The following is a 21989-nucleotide window of genomic DNA, read 5'->3' on the forward strand; positions in this document are numbered from 1 at the left end:
AATTGGAAACAGTGGGAGTTTTGGATGTTATGATCGACGGGCAGGAGAATATATATATACCAATCCACTCCCCACGTGCAGATCGAAGTTAATTGTGTCAATGTGGGATGATGAGCACGAGCTGAATTTCGCTTGTGTGAATGGTTGACTGTAAAGATATAAACAGTAAACAATTGTTGTATTGTACTGCCTTTTCTGGAAGTGAATATCACGGAATACTGCGAAGTATGACAATAGACCTCGGCAGAGAATAAGTATCCGATAAATAATCGAGATAAATAGTTTCATTAAACAAGCAAGGTCAGACATTATTCCATACATGTATCCTTTGTATATCGATGATTCCTCGCGTCCTAATAGTACACGAGCTTACCAGCAATTCTTCAGCGCAGACCTAGGAATGATCATCCCAAGTAGTCGGCACTTGGGGATAATTCTTCGCATCCAATCCTAGATCTTGATAAACAGTAGCATCACCTACGAAAATCAGTAACTATGCCAGCGTGATCACTCAGTTGTGATGACTTACCCTGCAGAGCTTCAATTCGCTCTTCATTCTCGTGCTCAAGCTTCTCCAATTCCTCGCCCGGTTGTTCTTGGTTTTCTTTCTTTCCACCAGGCTCCGCAATAGCAGCCTTTCCAAGTTCATCTTGGGCTTCACCGATCATGAGAAATTGTGCGTTGGGATAATTGATGAACACGGGCTCCAGTGGCACCCATCGATAATCGGCGAATTTCTCGTGGATTCTTGCCATTAAGTCAGTCATCATCATGTACAGGAGCTTCTTAGGATGAACGAAAGTCTTACTCCTCAGGATATTCTGGTTTCTTGGGAAGCTGTGCGCTAGCTGGACCGGGGAATTTAGGGTTCTTGGCCTGCACGATCCAGCTACCACGTCCGCGAAGACCAAAGTCCTCCTGTACCGAGCCGAGTTCGTCGGGTATAGTAATGATGTAGGCAAGATGTGAGGCCCGCTTCGTCGAAGTGATGGCATATACTCCTTCAGCATATGGTCTGGCCTCTTCAACCGTGCGCTCGCCTCGTGTCGAGGTTTCGTACTTGCCCCCAGAAATGAAGCTTTCTTTCAACTCTCTCATAGACTGTCCTCCCTTCTCCACGAATGCCATATCCCGTTCTCTAGCTGATGTTGGGAATTTCTTCTTAGGAAGGACGATCAAGCGACAGCTCGCACCAGGCTCAAGCGAGCCTTGCTTCCCATCAATTGTTGCTCCTATCGGTGTTGGGCGCAAAACGACGAAACTTCGGGCGACTTCTTTCATACTGTGTGGCTCTTCAACATTGACGCGCGGACGATAAAAGAAGTAAATGATTCCTTTTTCGAGGATGTTTGACGGCACGATTTCTTCTCGCTCTTGCGATTTTCTAACACCGGCTTCAATCCTATCAGATGGCTTCTCGTCTTCAGCGGACTTCCCCTCTGCTTCTAAATGAGACAGGTTAGCTTCAGCGTTGTGTGCAGAATCCTGGATGATATGGGCCTTACCTGCACCGGCCTTGCTTGGTTCTCCTTCATCCTTCTTCTCCTCTTTCGCCTCTTCTTTCGCCTCCTTCTCCTCTTCCTTTACTCTCTCCTCGTTATGAGATGGCTTAGGAGGCTCCTCTTCCTTCGCTTTCTGGTCTACTTCTTCTTTGTTCTCCCCCGGTCCCTTCTTCGGTTCTTTATCACCCTTCTTTCCCTTCTTCGATTCCGGAGCTTTTTCCGTAGCTCCCTTGCGCTTGGTGCCAGTGGTACCTTGACTCTTAGGCTCCGCAGTGCCTGTAATCGCTTCCTTGGCCTTCTGGGCGGCCTGGCGGGACGAAGTTCGCGTTGCAGCCATTGTTGCGTGACGATTGCGACTATCGCGACAGGTGAGTCAATTGGGTTGTATGGTGTTTTTTGAATCCGATATTCAAGGCTGTTTGACCTGAATGGAACAGAACACCGATGGACGTCGAAAAGCGATATGACTGTGTGACGTCATATATGTTTAGATAACGTTGAGACGTAATGTCACGTGTCATCATTGGTAGCGGCCAATCGGAGCGCACCATTCGCCGTCGACATTGCTCGACTGCCATACTGCTCGGTTTCAATCCATGTCCATTTCGTCTGGAGTAGCAACTCCATTGCTCGTGGAACCGCTGCTGCTTGCATCTGCAAACTGGGATTCCGAACTGGGGCTCATGGACAGCCCGTAATTATGGTGAGATAGAAACGCGGCATCAGCAGCGTCCAGATTGGCTCTGAATTGCTTGCTCTGGCCCTTCCTACGCCGTCTTTTCGGGCTCATGTTGGTCGTCCCGGATTCGGAGTCGTCCGATCGAAGGTCCGGGTCCAATGATGGCGATTGGTCAGGGTAGCGATCCTGAGACGATGTGCTGGCGGACTTTCTCTTCTGGCCCCTCGTTGGACTGGATCTCAACGAAGAAGCACTAGTATCCGACTCACACGCAAGTTCGTCCAGCGATTCCACCAGTTCTCTCTGCCACTGTGGGATTGGCTCTGTAGTTTCCCAGATGCGGTCCTCTGTTTCATCATCCGGTTCCTCAACCGCATAGGGTCTCACCACCAGCTCCTGGTATGCTGCAAAGGTGTTGTTCTTCGGAAATTGCGAGTGCGTTGATGGATTATCTTGCACATAGTAATTACCCGGATAACGTTCCCCATTCATATTATCTTGTATATGCGGGAATCAAGCAAGGGTGTCTCGAGTAACAGGCTTCTTACAGCGTTGAATGCCATGAAGCCTATCGATGTTAAAGGTCAATTTGAGAATAATGTTAGCAGAGATTTGAGTATGCAAGAGCAGAAAAGCAAGATCATGGCCGACACGCTGTTCCTGAAGAGTGGTTCATGTTATCATTCACGATCCTTATGGAAGCGTCTCGAACCACTTGCGGAAAGAGGCAGGTCTGGCGTATGGCAGCCACAGGCACCGGTGCCCTTTGGGACATCTATCTCTGGAATTAACACATCTAGATAGACAGCCCAAAGACACAGTAGAACATATAGAACAGCAATAGAATGTAGTCTCTTAATGAAGAGCCTCCTGTACAAGCGCGCTCACCGCCCAGGCCATCATTGGCCCGCGGGATTCGCTTATTGGCTCGACGCCAGAAAGTCCACGTTACCGCTCTCCAGGTCAACCTTCCCCTATAACGAATGCTCTCTGCCATTCATCTGCTTCCATTCTTTATCTTGATTTGTCTCTTTTCGTGTGGAATTGCAGGTGAATACGGGCGGACGATTCTGCCCTCTTTAGTTTCTTAGATACCCCCCTGGAGTGTGCGGAGCTTGTTCTATATGGTGCGGCTCCGGCCTACGTTCGTTCAAGATGCAGTCCTCCCCAAACATGCTCACCAAGGCACGTTTCTCCCACCACATGTCTAGCGCTTTACCGGGACATGCTAACAGTTATGTGCGTTGTAGTTTGAGTCAAAATCATCCCGGGCAAAAGGAATTGCCTTTCATCCTAAACGGTCAGTTCGGAGATGATGGTGTTGATGCGTCGCAACCCGCGAGCGCTGGGCTGACCTTGCATCGACAACAGGCCATGGATCCTCGTCTCGCTTCATTCTTCGACAATTCAGCTATGGGACTATCGCATGGGTACCCTGATCGATCGATTCGAAGAACACGATGGCCCCGTTCGCGGCATTGACTTTCACCCGACGCAGCCCCTCTTCGTCTCCGGAGGTGACGACTATAAGATCAAGGTGTGGAGCTACCAGACACGGAGATGTTTGTTCACATTGAATGGACATCTGGATTACGTGCGGACAGTATTCTTCCACCATGAACTTCCCTGGATCGTGTCTGCCTCCGACGATCAAACAATCCGGATATGGAACTGGCAGAACAGGTCGTTGAGTAAGTTGGCCACCTGTCCGATCCCGAACAATTGAGAAGATCCTAACACAAGGGTCATCATCTAGTCTGCACAATGACAGGTCACAACCACTATGTGATGTGCGCGCAGTTTCACCCTACTGAGGACTTGATTGCCTCCGCCTCGCTCGATCAGTCCGTCCGTATCTGGGACATTTCAGGATTGCGGAAGAAGCACTCGGCCCCGACCTCGATTTCCCTCGAAGACCAAATAGCCCGTGCCAATAACAACCAGGCTGATATGTTCGGAAATACGGATGCGATTGTCAAGTTTGTTCTGGAGGGTCACGATCGAGGTGTGAACTGGGTGTCCTTCCACCCAACACTGCCTCTCATTGTTTCGGCTGGTGATGACCGTCTCATCAAGCTCTGGAGAATGAGCGGTAAGACTGTCCCTATCTTTCCATCTTCTCCATGGGCACCCGCTGACTTCGTCCAACAGAAACCAAGGCATGGGAAGTTGATACCTGCCGCGGCCATTTCCAAAACGCATCGGCCTGTCTGTTCCACCCCCACCAGGACCTGATTCTCTCCGTCGGCGAAGACAAGACGATTCGAGTATGGGATTTGAACAAAAGGACATCGGTACAGTCTTTCAAGCGCGATATGGACAGATTCTGGGTGATCGCGGCCCACCCCGAGATCAACCTCTTCGCGGCTGGCCACGACACCGGTGTCATGGTCTTCAAGCTGGAGAGGGAAAGGCCCGCGTCGACCGTGTATCAGAACCAGCTCTTCTATATCACCAAAGAGAAGAACGTCAAGTCGTACGACTTCCAGAAGAACATTGAGTCCCCGCCCATGCTGTCGCTGCGAAAGCTTGGCTCCGCTTGGGTTCCCCCGCGGACGGTTTCCTACAACCCCGCTGAACGAGCCATTCTCGTCACCTCGCCAACTGATAATGGAACTTACGAATTGATTCACCTCCCGAGAGACGCCACTGGGGCCGTCGAGCCGACCGACGTGAAGCGTGGTCCTGGATCGTCTGCCGTCTTTGTCGCACGCAATCGATTCGCCGTCTTCAGTGCTGCCGCCCAGCAAGTTGATATCAAGGATCTCAGCAACGCCACTACCAAGAGCATTAAGCCACCGGCCGGGACGACCGATATCTACTTTGGTGGCACCGGATGCCTGCTCTTCATCACCCCTACCTCTGTTGTCCTCTTCGACATCCAGGCCAAGAAGCAGTTGGCGGAGCTGGCCGTGAGCGGTGTTAAATACGTCGTTTGGTCTAACGATGGTCTCTACGCAGCACTCCTCAGCAAGCACAATGTCACTATTGTCACCAAGACCTTGGAACAGGTGAGCAGCTTGCATGAGACCATTCGTATCAAGAGTGCCGCTTGGGACGACGCTGGCGTGCTCCTGTACTCCACACTGAACCACGTCAAGTATTCTCTTCTGAACGGGTATGTTACCAAATCTTTACCATCCCAATAGTTGAAGGCTGACAAATATCCTGCAGCGATAACGGTATCATCCGTACCCTTGACCAGACCGTCTACCTTGTCAAGGTCAAGGGACGCAACGTCTACTGCCTTGACCGAAACGCTAAGCCCAAAGTTCTGGAGATCGACCCCACCGAGTACCGTTTCAAGCTTGCCCTGGTCAAGAGGAACTACGACGAAATGCTCCAGATCATCAAGACCTCCAGCTTGGTTGGTCAGAGCATTATCTCCTATCTCCAGAAGAAGGGCTATCCGGAGATTGCCTTGCAATTCGTTCAGGATCCCCAGACCCGCTTCGAGCTTGCGCTTGAATGTGGTAACCTCGAAGTCGCTGTGGAGATGGCCAAGGAATTGGATCGCCCCAACCTGTGGAGCAGACTCGGTGTTGAGGCTCTGGCCCATGGCAACCACCAAACGGTGGAGATGACCTACCAGAAGCAGCGTCATTTCGACAAACTTTCCTTCCTCTACCTGTCGACAGGTGACTCCGACAAGCTGGGCAGAATGGCCAAGATTGCTGAGCACCGTGGCGATTTCACATCACGCTTCCAGAATGCCCTCTATCGCGGTGACGTTGAAGACAGAATCCAGATGTTCAAGGAAGTGGATCTGTACCCTCTCGCCTACCTCACTGCCAAGGCGAACGGCTTGACTGAGGAGGCTGAATCCATTCTCGAGGCCTGCGGTCTCGCTGAAGGTCAGATCTCCCTTCCGACCCTCGAAGAACCTATCCGTGTTGCACAGCCCGTCGTGTCCACCTTCAAATCAAATTGGCCCGTCAAGGCTGCGGCTCACTCTTCCTTTGAAAAGGCGCTTCTAGGTGAAGTTGGTCTGGACGAGGAGGTCGAAGCCGACGGGTTGCAGCCCGAGGAGGAAGAGGAAGAGGCTGGCCTCGCTCGCGAGACCCTTGAGGATGAGGATGATGATGTCGACGGTTGGGATATGGGTGAGGAGATCAACGTCGAAGAAGACGCTGACTTTGTCAATGTGGAGAGTGCGGAGACTGGAGCAGGCAGCACCGAGGCTGACCTTTGGACTCGTAACTCCCCATTGGCTGCCGACCATGTCGCTGCCGGCTCTTTCGAGTCTGCTATGCAGCTTCTCAACCGCCAAGTGGGTGCCGTGCACTTTGCTCCTCTGAAGGGTCGATTCCTCGAAGTCTACAAGACATCCAAGACATATCTGCCTGCCACCACCGGTCTGCCCCACTTGGTCAACTATGTGCGACGGACTGTTGAAGAAACAGATATCCGGAAACTCCTTCCTGTCATCCCAAGGGACTTGGAGACCATTGCCAACGCGGACTTACAGGAAGGATATGCGGCTATGAGGGCCAACAAGTTAGAGGATGGTGTCCAAATCTTCCGGAGAATTCTGCACGCTGTCTTGGTCAACGCTGTCTCTTCCGAAGCTGAAGTTGAGCAAGCGAAGAAGATCATTGCAACCGCCCGAGAGTACATTCTTGCGATGTCTATCGAGTTGGAACGTCGATCCCTCGACACCGAATCTCCTGAGAATCTCAAGCGAAGCCTTGAGCTTTCCGCATACTTTACCATTCCCAAGCTGGAGGTTGCCCACCGACAGCTTGCACTTATGGCAGCAATGAAGTTTGCCTTCGCCAACAAGAACTACTCGTCCGCTCTCAGCTTTGCCAACCGTATGCTGGCCAACGGAGGCTCCCCTAAGCTTTTGGACCAGGTGCGCTATTTATCCTTGGTATCATAACATTGTATTCTAACTATTCAATAGGCCCGGAAGATCAAGCCCCAGTGCGAACGCAACCCCCAGGACAAGATCGACATCGAATTCGACCAGTTCGCCGAATTCGACATCTGCGCAGCCTCGCACACACCTATCTACGGTGGCTCCCCGAGCGTGTCGGACCCCTTTACTGGCGCCAAGTATCATGAGCAGTACAAGGGCACCGTGTGCAGGATATCCAATGTGACTGAGATCGGGGCACCGGCCAGCGGACTGCGGTTGTTCGTCCCCGGCCAGTACTGAAGATGATGAAATGTGACGGTTTTAGTGACTTGCATTTTTCAGTTCCCTGACGTGAGGAGCGTCAAATGTGTTCAAACTTGTTTGTGGGGCGGCGCCATGGGTAGACGTCCTTGTTCGTTTACTGCACGTCTTTCTTATCATATAATTTCTTAGCGACTTCAGCTATTTTCAGATCTTGTTATGTTTGTGGTTTGTGTAAAATGGGAAGTAGTTTGTCCAGTTCAGTTCTAGTTGTAATGTACTTTACAAATCAATATGTTGCAATCACAGGTAGAAGAATAGAGATGTTTATATTCGGTCGTCATCCAAATCATGACCTTACAGATACAGGCTCTAGAAACTATTCATACAATATATCTAAATCAGCCACAGCTGTATAACCCCAATACTGACATCAACTCTCAATCACACCTCCCATCCTTCCACCCCGTCCTCCACCTCTCCTCCCAAAACCGACAATCAAACTCCTTCTTCCCCAGCTTCCGATTCACCTCATTATGCGCCTCACACATCCACCACCCAAACTCACTCCTGCCCCCCAACCTCGGCCGATTCCTCCCACTAGGCTCCGCCATCCAATTCCGGAAGTCATCCGCACATACCCAGCAAGGATACAGCTTCGAGAAGACATTCAGGAACGTGCGCATTTCGTCTTGTTTCTCCGGGGTAGCGCGCGTGGGGTATGCGGCTGCGAGAGAGTGGAGGAGGGTCCAGGTTGAGTGGCCGAGGGCTTCCACGTCTGGTGGGCATTGGTTGTCGGAGGCAGGGTATGAAGAGGAGGGGAGGGTGCTGGTTGATGCGGCGGAGGTGATTGATTGGGCGAGGGGGAATGATGCTGGGGAGGTGGAGGATTGGGGTTTGTCTTGGGAGTTAGAGTTGGACTGCGCTGCTTGCTTGGAGAGGGCTCGCCATGAGGCGGCGGATGTGCAGGTGCGGCATCTGGAGATTGATGTTAGGACATGTAATTTGTACTCTAGTTTGAGATGTTTCGCATGCTTGGAGAGGATTGATACGTACGGTTTGCCGTCCTTGTCAAGCACAACGCCCTTGGGCAGGTTGGCCTCGGAGGTTTGTTCGTCTCTCGTTGGTTCTGGCATTGTGTGCGTTGACGCTCTCAGAGGAAGTACCAGAGTGACACAAGTCCAGTGGAGTCGTAGAAGTTAAGTGCGCTTCTTTCTCCTTCTCTTGTCCCAAGCAGGCCTTGGATTTATAATGCGCCGGTGGGCAACGGAGAAACTCGGAGGTAAACCGGACGGCGAGTGGAGGGATAGTAACAGTAAACAATCAGATAGACTAGGTTTTCATAAAGCGTGAAATCGTTATGTCCATAGGAGATTTATAGAATTGGTTTCTGGTCTCCTGAGCACGCAGTAAAAGAAATCTCCCCAATCACAGGTTTACTTCGAAGATCTGCTGCTTTGTCAGCAACGATACCCGATATGGAAGCCCTGCTGCGATCTCGCCTCTTCGCGATGCTTATTTGCGATTGATACAAAGACAAAGAAATTGTGGCATTACGCATTGTTGTCAATATATTTTGACTTACTTACTCATTTGCATTCATAAAAGCGAGCCTTTCCAGATTATTTCTCGCATATCTGGCGCGCGTGACCTACTTTCTTCCCTATCGCGTCATACAAACTAAATGCCTACAAACTATTCCTCCCACGAACTAGACGGCACAACAAGATACCAACATGCCCCCGCGAAAAGCGCTCCTAGACTCCGACTCCGATCCCGACCAACCCCTCACATCCTCCCGTCCCTCTGATAAACAGCTAGCAAAAGCGCTACGCGATGTCGTCGCAAATACCTTCAAGTCAGGCAAGGTGGAGGAATTGACGGTCAAGCGCATGCGACTTGCGGCGGAGAAGGCTTTGGGTATTGAGGAGGGGTTCTTTAGGGCTGATAGTGTGTGGAAGGCGAGGAGTGATCAGATTATTAAAGATGAAGTGGTGAGTTGGGTCCTTGTTATGGTTACGGAGGAAATGATCATTGGTTTGATTAACTAACACGATTCGGGAATTTATAGACGGCACTCGATCGAGATTCACAGGAGCCAGAAGAACGGGAAGAAAAGCAGGAAGCAAATTTTAAGGAAGAATCTCTTGCACCCGCACCGAAACCTGCGAAGCCGAAAGCACAACCAAAGAAAAGCACCCCGACCCCACGAAAGCGTCAGAAAACAGCTACTCCACAGCCTGAGAATGACGAAGACGAGGCCTCGGATTACAAAGAAGAGGAGCAAGAGGAAAAAGAAGTGAAAAAGCTGGCAAGGAAGAGGAAGGCAACACCGCAGAAAACTCAACAAAGAACTACTACCTCAAAGGATATCGTAGAAGGTGATTCTGATTCTGAAGAGAAACAAGCCTTCCAGCCTTCGAAAGACAAAGAGGAGAAGCAAGACGCCTCGGAAAGTGAAATGTCCGTCGTGCTCGATGAGGAACCTGAGCCTAGTCGCAAGCGACAGAAGAGCTCTGAAGCACCCAAGGGGAAGAGAACCACGACGACAAAGAAAAAGGCGGCACCCAAGGCAAAGGACGCGGACCAGGACCCCGACCAGGCAGAGATCAAACGCTTGCAAGGTTGGCTCATCAAATGTGGTATCCGCAAATTCTGGTCAAAGGAGCTGGCACCGTACGACACATCAAAGGCAAAGATCAAACACCTCAAGGAAATGTTGGCGGATGCGGGAATGAAGGGACGGTACTCTCTAGAGAAAGCCAAACAGATTCGCGAAGAGCGGGAACTCAAAGCGGATCTCGAGATGGTCCAGGAGGGCGCGAAACAATGGGGTACAGGCAGTCCGGAGGCGGAGGAAGCAAGTGATAGCGTACCACGGCGACGGAGACTGAATCGAGGACGCCAAAGCCTTGCATTTTTGGACGACGAAGATGGCGAGGAAACCGATTAACGAGAGATGTGCATTTGTACCTGCAATGCAGGAATTGCATTGCCTGCCTGGAGCAGCTGTAATAACCCATAGCGAGCAATTTGAAGCGTAAATGCCATGATTCTGCACATCATCCACGCCGGTTATTTGCCCGATTTGGCTCCGCTCATTCGTTGTGCCGTCAGACTGAAGACGGCAACGGAAGAGATGAAGAGGACCAGATTATAGAACTGTCTCAGCATTAGCATCTTCAATAGTGCCATTCAGACTCTGCTCTTACAGCGGTCCGTGAGTACTCGTTCTCCTCGGCCTCGGAGCGGGCCTCGACGAACAGCCGGCGTAGATTGGGCAGATTGGCCTGTCAGTCAGTAACTACGATTGCAGCATTGTTTAAACAACTTACCATTGTGAATTGTTATTTAAATAGTTTCTGCAAAGAGTAAAGGAGCTGTCAGGGGGAGTTGGGGTTGAGGTAAAGTTGGGCTGCGTCTAATTTTAACCAGACACAGCAGAGCCGCGTTTCCTCTCAGTGGACAACTTTATCTTAGACCCTTTTCCTCCCATTCCTCTTCCCCAGCTTCTACAACAACTTTCCGCGAACGATACCTTTGTCGTTGATTTTATTCACGAATAAGTCCCCGACACCATTCAAGAGGATATCTAATCAGTTCTTGTCCGATATCCCCGAATCGCGCGCCAACGTGGTCGCTGAAGCTCCCTCGCCGCTCATTCCCCGCAGCCCGCGCAGACGACACCGTTACAGCATCAGGGCCTCCATTACTGTCCTATTCGCTACGAAAGTGCGGCGGAATCGTCGCTGAAGTTTATAGGTGGTCACGATGGCGATGAACAGGATCCGGGGGGCATTTGCCGTGCCCCGGAAAGGAGAGACGTTTGAATTGCGAGCTGGTCTTGTGTACGGAGTCTTGCGTTCCCTGGTCTATGGGTGGAGTGATGCTGACGGGTGATACAGATCCCAGTATGCGTATGAACGGTATGCAACTATAGATTACTTTGTTTGGGCTTGGAGACAACGGCGGCTGACCGAATTCGCAGGAAGGAAGCGATTCAGAAGACCATCATGGCCATGACGCTCGGGAAAGACGTTTCGGCCCTTTTCCCTGATGTCCTGAAGAATATTGCCACCAATGATCTTGAGCAGAAGAAACTTGTTTATTTGTACCTTATGTGAGTGTCGTCCGTTCTCAGGCTCCCGTTCTGTTGGCCAGTCCGCTAATGACTTCCATCTGAACACCGTAGGAACTATGCCAAATCTCATCCGGACCTCTGTATTCTCGCCGTTAATACCTTCGTCCAAGACTCCGAAGACCCCAACCCACTTATCAGAGCCTTAGCGATTCGGACAATGGGATGCATTAGGGTGGACAAGATGGTCGACTACATGGAGGAACCGCTACGGAAGACGCTCCGAGACGAATCGCCGTACGTGCGCAAGACCGCAGCCATTTGCGTGGCAAAGCTCTTCGATCTCAATCCCGCGATGTGCTTGGAGAATGGCTTCCTCGAGATGCTACAAGAAATGATCGGTGACCCTAACCCGATGGTGGTCGCAAACTCGGTTACGGCGCTCTCGGAGATTTACCACTCTGCACCGGAAACTAAGGCCCTCCAAGTGACCTCGAATACGTTACGGAAACTGCTTATGGCGCTCAACGAGTGTACTGAATGGGGACGTGTCACGATTCTCACGACTTTGTCCGAATACAAAGCCGCTGAGGTGACGGAGTCGGAGCATATTTGTGAACGTGTTGCACCACAGTTCCAACACGCTAACCCAAGTGTGGTGTTGGCTGCCGTCAAGGCGGTGTTCTTGCACATGAGGAATGTTAACACTGAGCTGTCTAAGAACTATCTGAAGAAAATGGCGCCTCCGTTGGGTATGTATTGGTTCCAGCCCATGGGATGCTGTTGTACTGACTTTCGATATAGTGACACTGGTGTCATCCGCACCCGAGGTGCAGTATGTAGCCTTGAGAAACATTGACCTCCTGCTTCAGAAACAGCCCGACATCCTTCAAAAGGAACTTCGTGTTTTCTTCTGCAAATACAACGACCCTCCATACGTCAAGTTCCAGAAGCTTGAGATTATGGTTCGCATAGCCAATGACCGCAATGTTGATCAGCTTCTAGCGGAACTCAGGGAGTATGCACTGGAAGTCGATATGGATTTCGTCCGGCGTGCCGTTAAGGCCATTGGTCAGGTTGCTATCAAGATTGAAAGCGCCAGCGAGAAATGCGTCAACACACTTTTGGATCTTATCAATACCAAGGTGAACTATGTTGTGCAGGAGGCTATTGTGGTTATAAAGGACATTTTCCGGAAATACCCTGGATACGAAGGCATCATTCCTACTCTCTGCAAATGCATTGACGAATTGGATGAACCAAATGCTCGAGCTGCGCTCATCTGGATTGTTGGTGAATACGCGGAGAAGATTAGCAACGCGGGTGATATCCTGGGCGGGTTTGTGGACGGGTTCAACGAAGAATTCTCACAGGTTTGTCACCTGCATCATACAGAAACTATATCAAAAGCTAATGTGTTGCTAGACCCAATTGCAAATTTTGACCTCGGTCGTCAAGCTCTTCCTGAAGCGGCCCGACAAGGCCCAAGGACTTGTGCAGCGGGTTCTCCAAGCCGCTACGGCAGAAAACGACAACCCCGATGTTCGCGATCGTGCGTATGTGTACTGGCGTCTTCTGTCCAACACTACCAACCCCGGCGCCCCCAAGAACATTGTCCTTTCTGAGAAACCTCCAATCTTGACTACCGTTCAGTCGCTACCTCCCACCCTTCTTGAACAACTCCTCAACGAACTTTCCACGCTGGCTTCTGTCTACCACAAGCCGCCAGAGCAATTCGTTGGCCAGGGTAGATTCGGTGCTGATGCCGTCCAGCGGGCTGCCATTGAGTACGTCTTCCTTGCCTTAGGTTTCATATATAAAGTTACTAACATGTACCAGGGAACAAATCCAGAATGCACGCGAGAATCCCTTGGCAGCAGCAGCGGCTGCCGCTGCGGTCACAGGTACTACGCCCCCGCCCCAAGCACAAGGCAACGTCGAAAACCTGCTGGATATCGACTTCGATGGTGGGGCGCCCGCATCTGCACAGAAAGAACCAGAGAATGGCTTGTCTGGCCTTGAGGGGTTATCTGGTACGCCCGTACGGGCCCAGTCGCCAGCAACACCTGCTGCGGCTCCCAGCAACAACCTGGATGACCTCCTTGGAGTGTTCGGAGATGGTGGAGCTCCTGCACCATCGACAACCGCGGGCCCATCAACTGCGGCGCCTAGTGGAGGTGCCGGTGCGGACTTGTTGAACGGACTCGATGGACTCGATCTTGGCGGGAACTCTACGACTTCGCCACCGCCGGCGATATCAGGGGGGCAGCAGAAGAAGACCAACGAGGATATCTTGTCGCTTTTCTAGGATTAACATAAAAGAAACGGGTGGCTTTTCTGGGGAGCGTGTTTGGTCTGAAGTGAAGTTGATGAGAGGCATACATGGACAGCGATCAATGCCGGCATTTGATAGAGGACCTTTTCCCTTTCAACTTTTGATTCCTATTATACTACTATTATCGTCTTTACCCTTATTATGTTTATTGATACTTGAAGATATACTTCGTTTACCAGAAGCTCCCTATGTCTTAGTTAATTACAGTCACCCGCATCCTTTTCTGTACATCCTTTAGCTATTTAGTCGGTCACATAGAAGTTATGTCTTTAGTTCATCTGTTCGAATATAGATCAAGATCAGTTCTTGACCAGTAAGGCACCGACTGTCGTCCCTCCAAGGTCCCTGCCGAGGTTCTCATTATTAATGGCAGCTTCTAGTGGCGTTCTGGAAGCTTAGATCCCTGCAGATGCTGTCATACGTGAGATTGAGATCTGATATGATAACTTTGCTATGCTTATTTTGACCATGGCATCTTTTGAAATTGACGATATTTGCGCGTTCTTATTCTTGTGGAATTGGTTTTTATCCGTATGTGCATGCGCATATTATAGTTATACCTACAATTAAAAAAGTAAAAAAAAAAATAGGTGAAAACATTAAACGCCTACTACTGTCCGGTATTATGCTCTATACTCCTTCAAACACCCTCTTTCTCTACTCTATACAAGTCCCCCGGCACGCCCACATATCATGAATTGGTAAGCAATCCCAATTCGGACTTAGGACTTAAGCTAACCTGCTGCAATTCTTTTCGGTTCCAAACAGTGGAACCCGCAACGAGTACCAATCGATGCTCAACAACATTATATAGGGAAAAAGGGAGATCCCGATATCCGAATTCGCGGTGTGCCGGTGCTGCGATTATAAATTTAATGGTCATGTCCCGAGGCCGCGTTTTCACTCCCGTTTCATTTCGCGAGTACCTCTTGTGACCATTGACAACTGACAGACTTGACAGCAATCATGGCGCAAACAGACTATAAGTTCGAAGGATGGATGGGTCTCGACAAGGACTCTGTTGACGGAAAGATGGTTTGGCAGGAGTTTGAGCCCAAGCCTTGGGAGGAGACCGATGTTGATATCAAAGTTGAGTGTTGTGGTATTTGCGGTACGGACCTGCACACTCTGCGGTCTGGATGGGTGAGTTTTTCCCTTTTTCTTTGTCCTGGTTTGAAATGTATGCTAATTGTATAGAAACCCACCATGTACCCCTGCTGCGTCGGCCACGAAATCATCGGTGTTGCCGTGCGCGTGGGCTCCTCAGTCACCAACGGCATCAAAATAGGTGATCGCGTCGGCGTCGGCGCGCAAAGTGAATCCTGCCTAGGCCGTCTTGGTGACTGCCCCGACTGCGCCATGGGCCTGGAGCAGTACTGCTCGCACAAGTTCGTCGGCACCTACAACAGCACCTACATCAACGGCGGCAAGTCCTACGGCGGCTATGCGCTGTACAACCGTGTTCCCGCGCACTTTGCCATCAAGATCCCCGACAGCATCCCGCCGTCTCACGCGGCGCCCATGATGTGCGGTGGTGTTACTGTGTACAGCCCGTTGAAGCACGGTGGTTGTGGACCGGGTAAGCGGGTTGGTATTATTGGTGTTGGGGGACTGGGACACTTTGGGTTGCTTTTTGCGAAGGCGATGGGGGCGGAGCAAGTTGTTGCTATTTCGCGGAAGGCGGATAAAGCGGCTGACTCGCTGAAGATGGGTGCGGATGTTTATATTGGGACTGATGATGAGCCGGACTGGGCGACCAAGTATGCTCGTTCTTTGGACTTGATTGTCTGCACTGTTTCTTCGTCGAAGGTAAGCAACATTTATTTATTCGTCAATGGGTTCAGAAGAATGCTAACGAATCAGATGCCCCTGAATGACTACATCGGCCTCCTCAGAACGGACGGTAGCCTCGTCCAAGTCGGTCTTCCCGACGACGGCGTGCTGAACGCCCCCATCCCCAGACTCATGCGTCGTCTGACCGTTGGTGCTTCTTTGATTGGTAGCCCCGGTGAGATCAGGGAGATGCTGGAGCTTGTGGCTGAGAAGAACGTCAAGCCCTGGATTGAAGAGATCCCGATGAAGGATGCTAACCGGGGTGTGGTGGACATGGAGGCTGGTAAGGCTCGTTACCGTTATGTGCTGGTTAACGAGCAGTAAGGGATATCCTTTCTACTGTACTGTACTATGAATTGTAAATAGTCGTGATAGAAAATCAATCTATTAATCTGTATAAATGAAGTATAGATGAGAGATCAATGTTTGAGCACTATCAGGCAGACGTCTGGCTTGCAGGATGGCAAATACATCCCCGAAATCTCTTTGGGAGGCTGTTAGAAACATCAAGAAGGTATCTACATTCTCATAGACCCGAATTTTTCTGTAGGTACAATAGAGAAAGCATCTGCACATATTTTCGTACGGAGTACGGAGTAGACGAAGAGAACCAACGGTTCCTGCACGTGATCCGGTCCCCCGCTGTCGGAGGGGCTAATCTAGATACGGCAAGGGACTTTTCCTTGCTTCTTTTGCTCTTCCTCGCTGGATATATTCGAAAGAGAAACACAAACTGGGGGAATGATACGACTTACTTTCACATTGTGAACGCCAAATAACACAGATTGAACCGAGTTAAGAAAATTCCTCACTGTCTATCCACCCACCATGTCGCACACCCTCTCGCAGAAATACCTTAGCACACGGGGTGCCTCCTACGGTGTATGCTGCCATTGCATATCTACACTATCTACAACGCGATGCTAACAGGTATCTGGACGTTTAGCTCTCCTTCGAAGATGTCGTCCTCAAAGGATTGGCTTCGGACGGTGGCCTCTTCATCCCCGAGCACATTCCCGCACTCCCCGTCAACTGGCAGTCAGAATGGCAAAATCTCAGTTTTGAAGAATTGGCCTTCCAGATCATGTCTCTCTACGTCTCGGAGTCGGAAATTCCAGCGAACGACCTCAAGGACATCATCAACCGTTCCTATTCGACCTTCGACCACCCCGAACGCACTCCCTTGATCGAGCTGGACAGCAAGAAGAACCTCCACCTGCTTGAACTGTTTCACGGCCCCACTCGCGCCTTCAAGGATGTAGCGCTCGCTTTTCTTGGAAACCTGTTTGAATATTTCCTGGTGCGGAAGAACCAAGGCAAGGAGGGCAAGGAGAGACACCACTTGACTGTTATTGGTGCTACCAGTGGCGATACAGGGTCTGCGGCCATCTACGGTCTTCGGGGAAAGAAGGATGTGTCTATTTTCATCCTGTTCCCAGACGGACGGGTTTCGCCTATCCAGCAGGCTCAGATGACCACTGTCCTGGATGCCAATGTGCACAATCTCACTGTTCAGGGCTCATTCGATGACTGCCAGGACATTGTCAAGGCCTTGTTTGCGGACCCCGAGCTCAACTCCACGCACAACCTGGCTGCCGTCAATTCCATCAACTGGGCCCGTATCCTGGCCCAGATGACCTACTACTTCTACTCCTACTTCTCGTTGACCAAGACCCCCGGTTACAACAAGGACTCGAAGATGCGCTTCGTTGTTCCATCTGGCAACTTTGGCGATATCATGGCCGGATGGTTCGCCAAGCGCATGGGTCTCCCCGCTGAGCGATTGGTGATTGCCACCAATGAAAACGACATCCTGGACCGTTTCTTCCGCAGCGGCGGCCAATACACCAAGAACGACTCCGCAGGAGCTGGTGTCAAGGAAACCCACAGCCCCGCCATGGACATCCTCGTCAGCAGCAACTTCGAGCGTCTCCTTTGGTTCCTTGCCTTTGAAACCGACTCTGCAGCCTCCGAGGACGAACGCCGCAAGAACGCCTGCCAGAGCGTCAGCAACTGGCTCAACCAGCTCAAGTCCCAGGGCGGCTTCAGTGTCCCCACTGCCGTCCTCGAAGGCGCCAAGGCCGACTTCGAAAGCGAGCGCGTCAGTAATGACGAAACCATCGCCCAGATCCGCTCTACCTACCTCTCCTCTTTCCCCACGAATCTCACCCCCGGCAGCGCCAGGAGCTCCAAGACCGGCGGCTACATTCTGGATCCTCATTCCGCTGTTGGTGTCGCGGCGTCCCTGCGCTCCGGCGAGCGTAACCCAACTATCAGCCACATCTCGCTTTCCACTGCCCACCCAGCCAAGTTTGTTAGCTCTGTCGACCTTGCCCTGCGTGATCAGGATGGCTACAACTTTCAGGAAGTGCTTCCAAAGGAGCTTGTTGGCATTGAGCAGCGGGAGAGCAGATCTACCCCTGTTCCCGCTGGTGCTGGATGGCAGGGCGTGCGGGAGCTTGTGAAGGCGGAGGTTGACCAGGAGCTGCAGGGATTGCGATAGATTTCTCTCTTCTTTTATTATGTTTAGACGATCTAGTGTCTTGTGCATGGAGACTTTTATATATCCCACATCTCGTTTACTTAACGAGCAAAAGCATAAGATATGATGCAATATAGAATGGATGAATTTGTGCCTTGTCATTTATGCAACTTGTACGATTGTAAGGGCTTCAGATTCGATATAGCCATAACTCCATTCCTTTTTATTAACTAAGAAGACTCTAAAAACAACATCCAGTTGAGCCCCAGTATTAAACATTAAGTAATTCTAACAGAAATCAAAATAAACATCCTTTCTTTTTTTGGTATACTCTCGCAACACCATAACACGTTCCCTTCCATCTTCGACAATCTCTTATTATATATTATATAGGACTTCCCAAGCCCCACAAAATATTTCTCACGGGACTCGACTCACCCAACAGCTTAGAAGAAAGCCATAAGTCCAACAAGACCAACCAGGACACCAACAGCAGGCTGGGCCTTACCAGCAGCGCCGGTGAAAGCAGGGCTCTCGGGAGAGACACCGCTGGGCTGCTCGGACTCGGAACCACCGCCGGGGGAGACAGGGGACTCGCCCGAGGGCTCAGAGCTGGAGGGCTCGGGGTTGGAGGGCTTGCCGGACTGGGCCGGGGTGGATGGGGAGCTGCCAGAGGGGATCACGCCACCGGAGGGGGCGGGCTTGTTGGGCTGACCAGATTGCTCGGGGTTGGAGGGCTTGCCAGAGTGGGCCGGGGTGGATGGGGAGCTGCCAGAGGGAATCACGCCACCGGAGGGGGCGGGCTTGTTGGGCTGACCAGATTGCTCGGGGTTGGAGGGCTTGCCAGAGTGGGCCGGGGTGGATGGGGAGCTGCCAGAGGGAATCACACCACCGGAGGGGGCGGGCTTGTTGGGCTGACTAGACTGCTCGGGGTTGGAGGGCTGGCCGGACTGGGCTGGGGTGGATGGGGAGCTGCCAGAGGGGATCACGCCACCGGAGGGGGCGGGCTTGTTGGGCTGACCAGATTGCTCGGGGTTGGAGGGCTTGCCAGAGTGGGCTGGGGTGGATGGGGAGCTGCCAGAGGGGATCACGCCACCGGAGGGGGCGGGCTTGTTGGGCTGACCAGATTGCTCGGGGTTGGAGGGCTTGCCAGAGTGGCCCGGGGTGGAGGGAGAGCTGCCCGAGGGGATCACGCCAGAGTGCTCAGGCTTGCTAGGGTAGCTGGAGTGCTCGGGCTTGCTGCCGGACGGAGTGGGTTGAGCGCTGGGCTTATCGGAGTGCTCGGGCTTGCTGGGTTGGCTGGAGTGCTCGGGCTTGCTGCCGGATGGAGTGGGCTGAGCGCTGGAACCGTGAGGAGTGGTGATCGGCACAGGGACGGTAGAGGTACCGATGGTGGCCCAAGTGCAAGGAGTAGAGTTGATCACCGTGGTGTCAGGAACCGAACTGCTGGGAGTAATGACCGGAGTAGACTTCTCAGGCGAAGGAGTCGCCTTCGAAGAAGACTGAGGGGTGGTGACCGGCACGGGGACGGTAGAGGTACCGATGGTGGCCCAAGTGCAAGGAGTAGAGTTGATCACCGTGGTATCCGGAACCGAGCTGCTCTTCGAGGAAGAGGGGACAGGGGTCACCTTCGACGAAGAGTGGGTGGTGACCGGCACGGGGACGGTAGAGGTACCGATGGTGGCCCAAGTGCAAGGAGTAGAGTTGATCACCGTGGTATCCGGAACCGAGCTGCTCTTCGAGGAAGAGGGGACAGGGGTCACCTTCGACGAAGAGTGGGTGGTGACCGGCACGGGGAGAGTAGAAGTACCAATGGTGGCCCAAGTGCAGGGAGTAGAGTTGATCACCGTGGTGTCAGGAACCGAGCTGCTGGGAGTCACAACAGGAGTGGGCTTGACGGTAGGAGTCTCAGTCGGCTTAGTCGAGCAGAGAGTGGTGGTGGTGAGGGTGATCGTGCTGGTCTGGGTCACCGGCACAGTAGAGGTGTGGGTGCCCGAGGTGACCACGGAAGAGGTGACCGGACAAGTGGTGGTCGTGATAGTGGTCGTCTTTGTATACCAGTGAGGCGTGGTAGTCGTCTCGTGATGGTGGTGGTGGTGAGAGGAGCCGGACGGCTTCTCCCAGGAAGAAGTCGTCTCCGAAGTGGTAGCAGAATCACTGGGAGAGCTGGCGGTCGACGAAGTGATCGAAGACGACGATTCAGTCGAAGAAGACCAAGTCGAAGTGGCCGACGTGGACGGCTGCTCCCAGGTGTTGGTTGACTCAGGAGTAGGCTTCACATGGGGAGACGAAGAGTGCTTGTCCTTATGGACTCCCCAGTGGTCCTTGCCTTCGCCACGCTCGATGACACCAGCGAAGGCCGGGGCAGCCAAGGCCAGAAGAGCGAGAGTTCCCTTGACCATATTGGACGAATGGGATATTATTGCAATACCGAGGACTCAACGGTGAACGAAAGGAAGCGAAACGAGAGAACTTGAGCGAATGACTGCTTTTGTGACTGAGATGTCCGAGGATGAGGAGCTGAAATGGTGCGTGAAGGTCGAGGTTTATATCCTGAGAGTCTGAGCTTGGTCCCTCTTCGGGTGGGCCGCAATTGATATTGCAGGATAAGGAACATGCCGCTGTATTCGTGGATAGCATCACGATACAACAGTTCCTATTGGATCACCAAGATAGCCAGAGTTGGATCTCCGGTGGTGGTGGTAACATCTTTTACCGAATGCAGGTGATTAGATCGTATGAACCTTGGATCGAAAAGGAACCCGAAGTAACTAGATCATGAGTGAAAATTTTGACACTTCCAGGTGAACATCCGATTGTAACATGGCGGAAGATCGTTTGGAGGCAAAATCCACACAAGCAGCCCAAGGTTGCAATATCGAGGAAAACAGGTAGTAGTAAGAACTGTATCAATAGCGTCATCACTGAAATGCAGCTTCTTGCTCGTTCGCTGCAAATAAAATGTTTCACAAGATGTAGAATAACTCGACGTTTTAGGGTCTAAAGCCGGTGAATCCGCTCTAGATTAACTATTGCAGGCGTGTCGTAAAAGGGCCAAGTGCAATTAATCAACTACCAAAACGTCCAGACATTCCAAGACGCCCCAGACCAACTAAATTCCCATAGAAAACTCGGAATTGCCCAGGTGCAAGCGACATAGATCTTGTGGAACGTGGAGACTGGTGGGGAGAATCATAGCAATTAGGCCAGTGCTATTAGCGTATTCGTGAGAGGGACGGATGCACCCAATGCCAACTCAGGGACTAGTGGCTTTCGCTGAGAAGAATGTGTCGAGGGATTCCCTAATCTCGACTTTCCCGGACTCCACCTAGCTGTTCTCAAGGCGAACTTACTCGGTGGGCCGTGGTATCCCCCCCTTCCGTCGTGAGTAGTTAGTTACTATCCTTAGACCCATGAGAACATAAGCTCCATGATCCAGGGACATGAGTCGCATACGAGAGTGCCATTCAAGGCTTTTGGTTCCTGATCATGGACACCCCTCCACTGAGGACCAGATCAAGTCGAAATGGAAGCATCATGCAACCCCAACAACGATACCTTATTGGAAGACCAATTTACCACGTCGCACTGGAGATGACCTGTGCCTGGAAATGGTCTCCGAAGAATGCTGGAAACCGTGAATCGTCGACCAGAACGGAAGGAGGTGGAGTTGTAGAAGTCTGAGTTCGATTTCCGTTTGCGGCAGTGGAAAGAAGGGTAGCAAAGTATACGTTTGTGCATTATTGCACTACCTGTATAGACATCTGCGCTGTTTACCTAAGGTTTCCTGGTCATGTACGTATCCTCAGGCAGTTATTTTTTGCTATCAGGACATATGGGCCAGAAATGGGGTAGAGCGGAGAACGGGCGTGTAACTCAACGGAGAGCGCTTGAGTCTAGTGGCTCAGGAGGCCCGGGTGACTCCGGCCGTCTATCTTTTTGCTTTTTATTATTATCA

At 51.6% G+C, this 21989-nt stretch overlaps 10 protein-coding genes across 10 annotated transcripts; 5 read left to right on the plus strand and 5 right to left on the minus strand.

The window, feature by feature from the left end:
* Nucleotides 1-394: 394 nt before the first annotated feature.
* Nucleotides 395-1839, minus strand: ACHE_40404A (uncharacterized protein; the record flags this gene model as incomplete). Its single annotated transcript, XM_043278599.1, has 4 exons — nt 395-477; nt 530-747; nt 809-1445; nt 1506-1839. The coding sequence occupies 4 exons, from the start codon at nt 1837-1839 to the stop codon at nt 395-397; spliced, it is 1272 nt and encodes a 423-aa protein (XP_043136362.1).
* A 252-nt stretch (nt 1840-2091) lies between these two features.
* On the minus strand, nt 2092-2673 carry ACHE_40405A (uncharacterized protein; the record flags this gene model as incomplete). The annotated part of the gene is made up of 1 exon (XM_043278600.1): nt 2092-2673. The coding sequence occupies one exon, from the start codon at nt 2671-2673 to the stop codon at nt 2092-2094; it is 582 nt and encodes a 193-aa protein (XP_043136363.1).
* A 663-nt stretch (nt 2674-3336) lies between these two features.
* On the plus strand, nt 3337-7342 carry ACHE_40406S (coatomer subunit alpha; the record flags this gene model as incomplete). The annotated part of the gene is made up of 7 exons (XM_043278601.1): nt 3337-3366; nt 3432-3481; nt 3553-3872; nt 3938-4273; nt 4333-5299; nt 5356-7036; nt 7088-7342. The coding sequence occupies 7 exons, from the start codon at nt 3337-3339 to the stop codon at nt 7340-7342; spliced, it is 3639 nt and encodes a 1212-aa protein (XP_043136364.1).
* A 401-nt stretch (nt 7343-7743) lies between these two features.
* ACHE_40407A (flavin-linked sulfhydryl oxidase) lies at nt 7744-8439 on the minus strand (the record flags this gene model as incomplete). The annotated part of the gene is made up of 2 exons (XM_043278602.1): nt 7744-8281; nt 8360-8439. The coding sequence occupies 2 exons, from the start codon at nt 8437-8439 to the stop codon at nt 7744-7746; spliced, it is 618 nt and encodes a 205-aa protein (XP_043136365.1).
* A 600-nt stretch (nt 8440-9039) lies between these two features.
* On the plus strand, nt 9040-10256 carry ACHE_40408S (putative transcriptional regulator; the record flags this gene model as incomplete). Its single annotated transcript, XM_043278603.1, has 2 exons — nt 9040-9297; nt 9375-10256. 2 exons carry the CDS (start codon nt 9040-9042, stop codon nt 10254-10256), a joined length of 1140 nt encoding a protein of 379 aa, XP_043136366.1.
* A 122-nt stretch (nt 10257-10378) lies between these two features.
* Nucleotides 10379-10641, minus strand: ACHE_40409A (DUF5310 domain-containing protein; the record flags this gene model as incomplete). The annotated part of the gene is made up of 3 exons (XM_043278604.1): nt 10379-10465; nt 10516-10593; nt 10639-10641. 3 exons carry the CDS (start codon nt 10639-10641, stop codon nt 10379-10381), a joined length of 168 nt encoding a protein of 55 aa, XP_043136367.1.
* A 433-nt stretch (nt 10642-11074) lies between these two features.
* On the plus strand, nt 11075-13689 carry APL2 (putative AP-1 adaptor complex subunit beta; the record flags this gene model as incomplete). Its single annotated transcript, XM_043278605.1, has 7 exons — nt 11075-11151; nt 11209-11229; nt 11292-11423; nt 11496-12133; nt 12186-12754; nt 12807-13168; nt 13221-13689. The coding sequence occupies 7 exons, from the start codon at nt 11075-11077 to the stop codon at nt 13687-13689; spliced, it is 2268 nt and encodes a 755-aa protein (XP_043136368.1).
* A 993-nt stretch (nt 13690-14682) lies between these two features.
* On the plus strand, nt 14683-15873 carry ACHE_40411S (NAD(P)-dependent alcohol dehydrogenase; the record flags this gene model as incomplete). The annotated part of the gene is made up of 3 exons (XM_043278606.1): nt 14683-14859; nt 14914-15525; nt 15580-15873. The coding sequence occupies 3 exons, from the start codon at nt 14683-14685 to the stop codon at nt 15871-15873; spliced, it is 1083 nt and encodes a 360-aa protein (XP_043136369.1).
* A 504-nt stretch (nt 15874-16377) lies between these two features.
* On the plus strand, nt 16378-18052 carry THR4_1 (threonine synthase THR4; the record flags this gene model as incomplete). Its single annotated transcript, XM_043278607.1, has 2 exons — nt 16378-16431; nt 16496-18052. 2 exons carry the CDS (start codon nt 16378-16380, stop codon nt 18050-18052), a joined length of 1611 nt encoding a protein of 536 aa, XP_043136370.1.
* Nucleotides 18053-18477: 425 nt separating this feature from the next.
* Nucleotides 18478-20433, minus strand: cspA (putative cell surface protein; the record flags this gene model as incomplete). Its single annotated transcript, XM_043278609.1, has 1 exon — nt 18478-20433. The coding sequence occupies one exon, from the start codon at nt 20431-20433 to the stop codon at nt 18478-18480; it is 1956 nt and encodes a 651-aa protein (XP_043136371.1).
* Nucleotides 20434-21989: the final 1556 nt, after the last annotated feature.

Source organism: Aspergillus chevalieri, chromosome 4, assembly GCF_016861735.1.
Source record: "Aspergillus chevalieri M1 DNA, chromosome 4, nearly complete sequence".
Taxonomy (NCBI): Eukaryota; Fungi; Ascomycota; class Eurotiomycetes; order Eurotiales; family Aspergillaceae; genus Aspergillus; species Aspergillus chevalieri.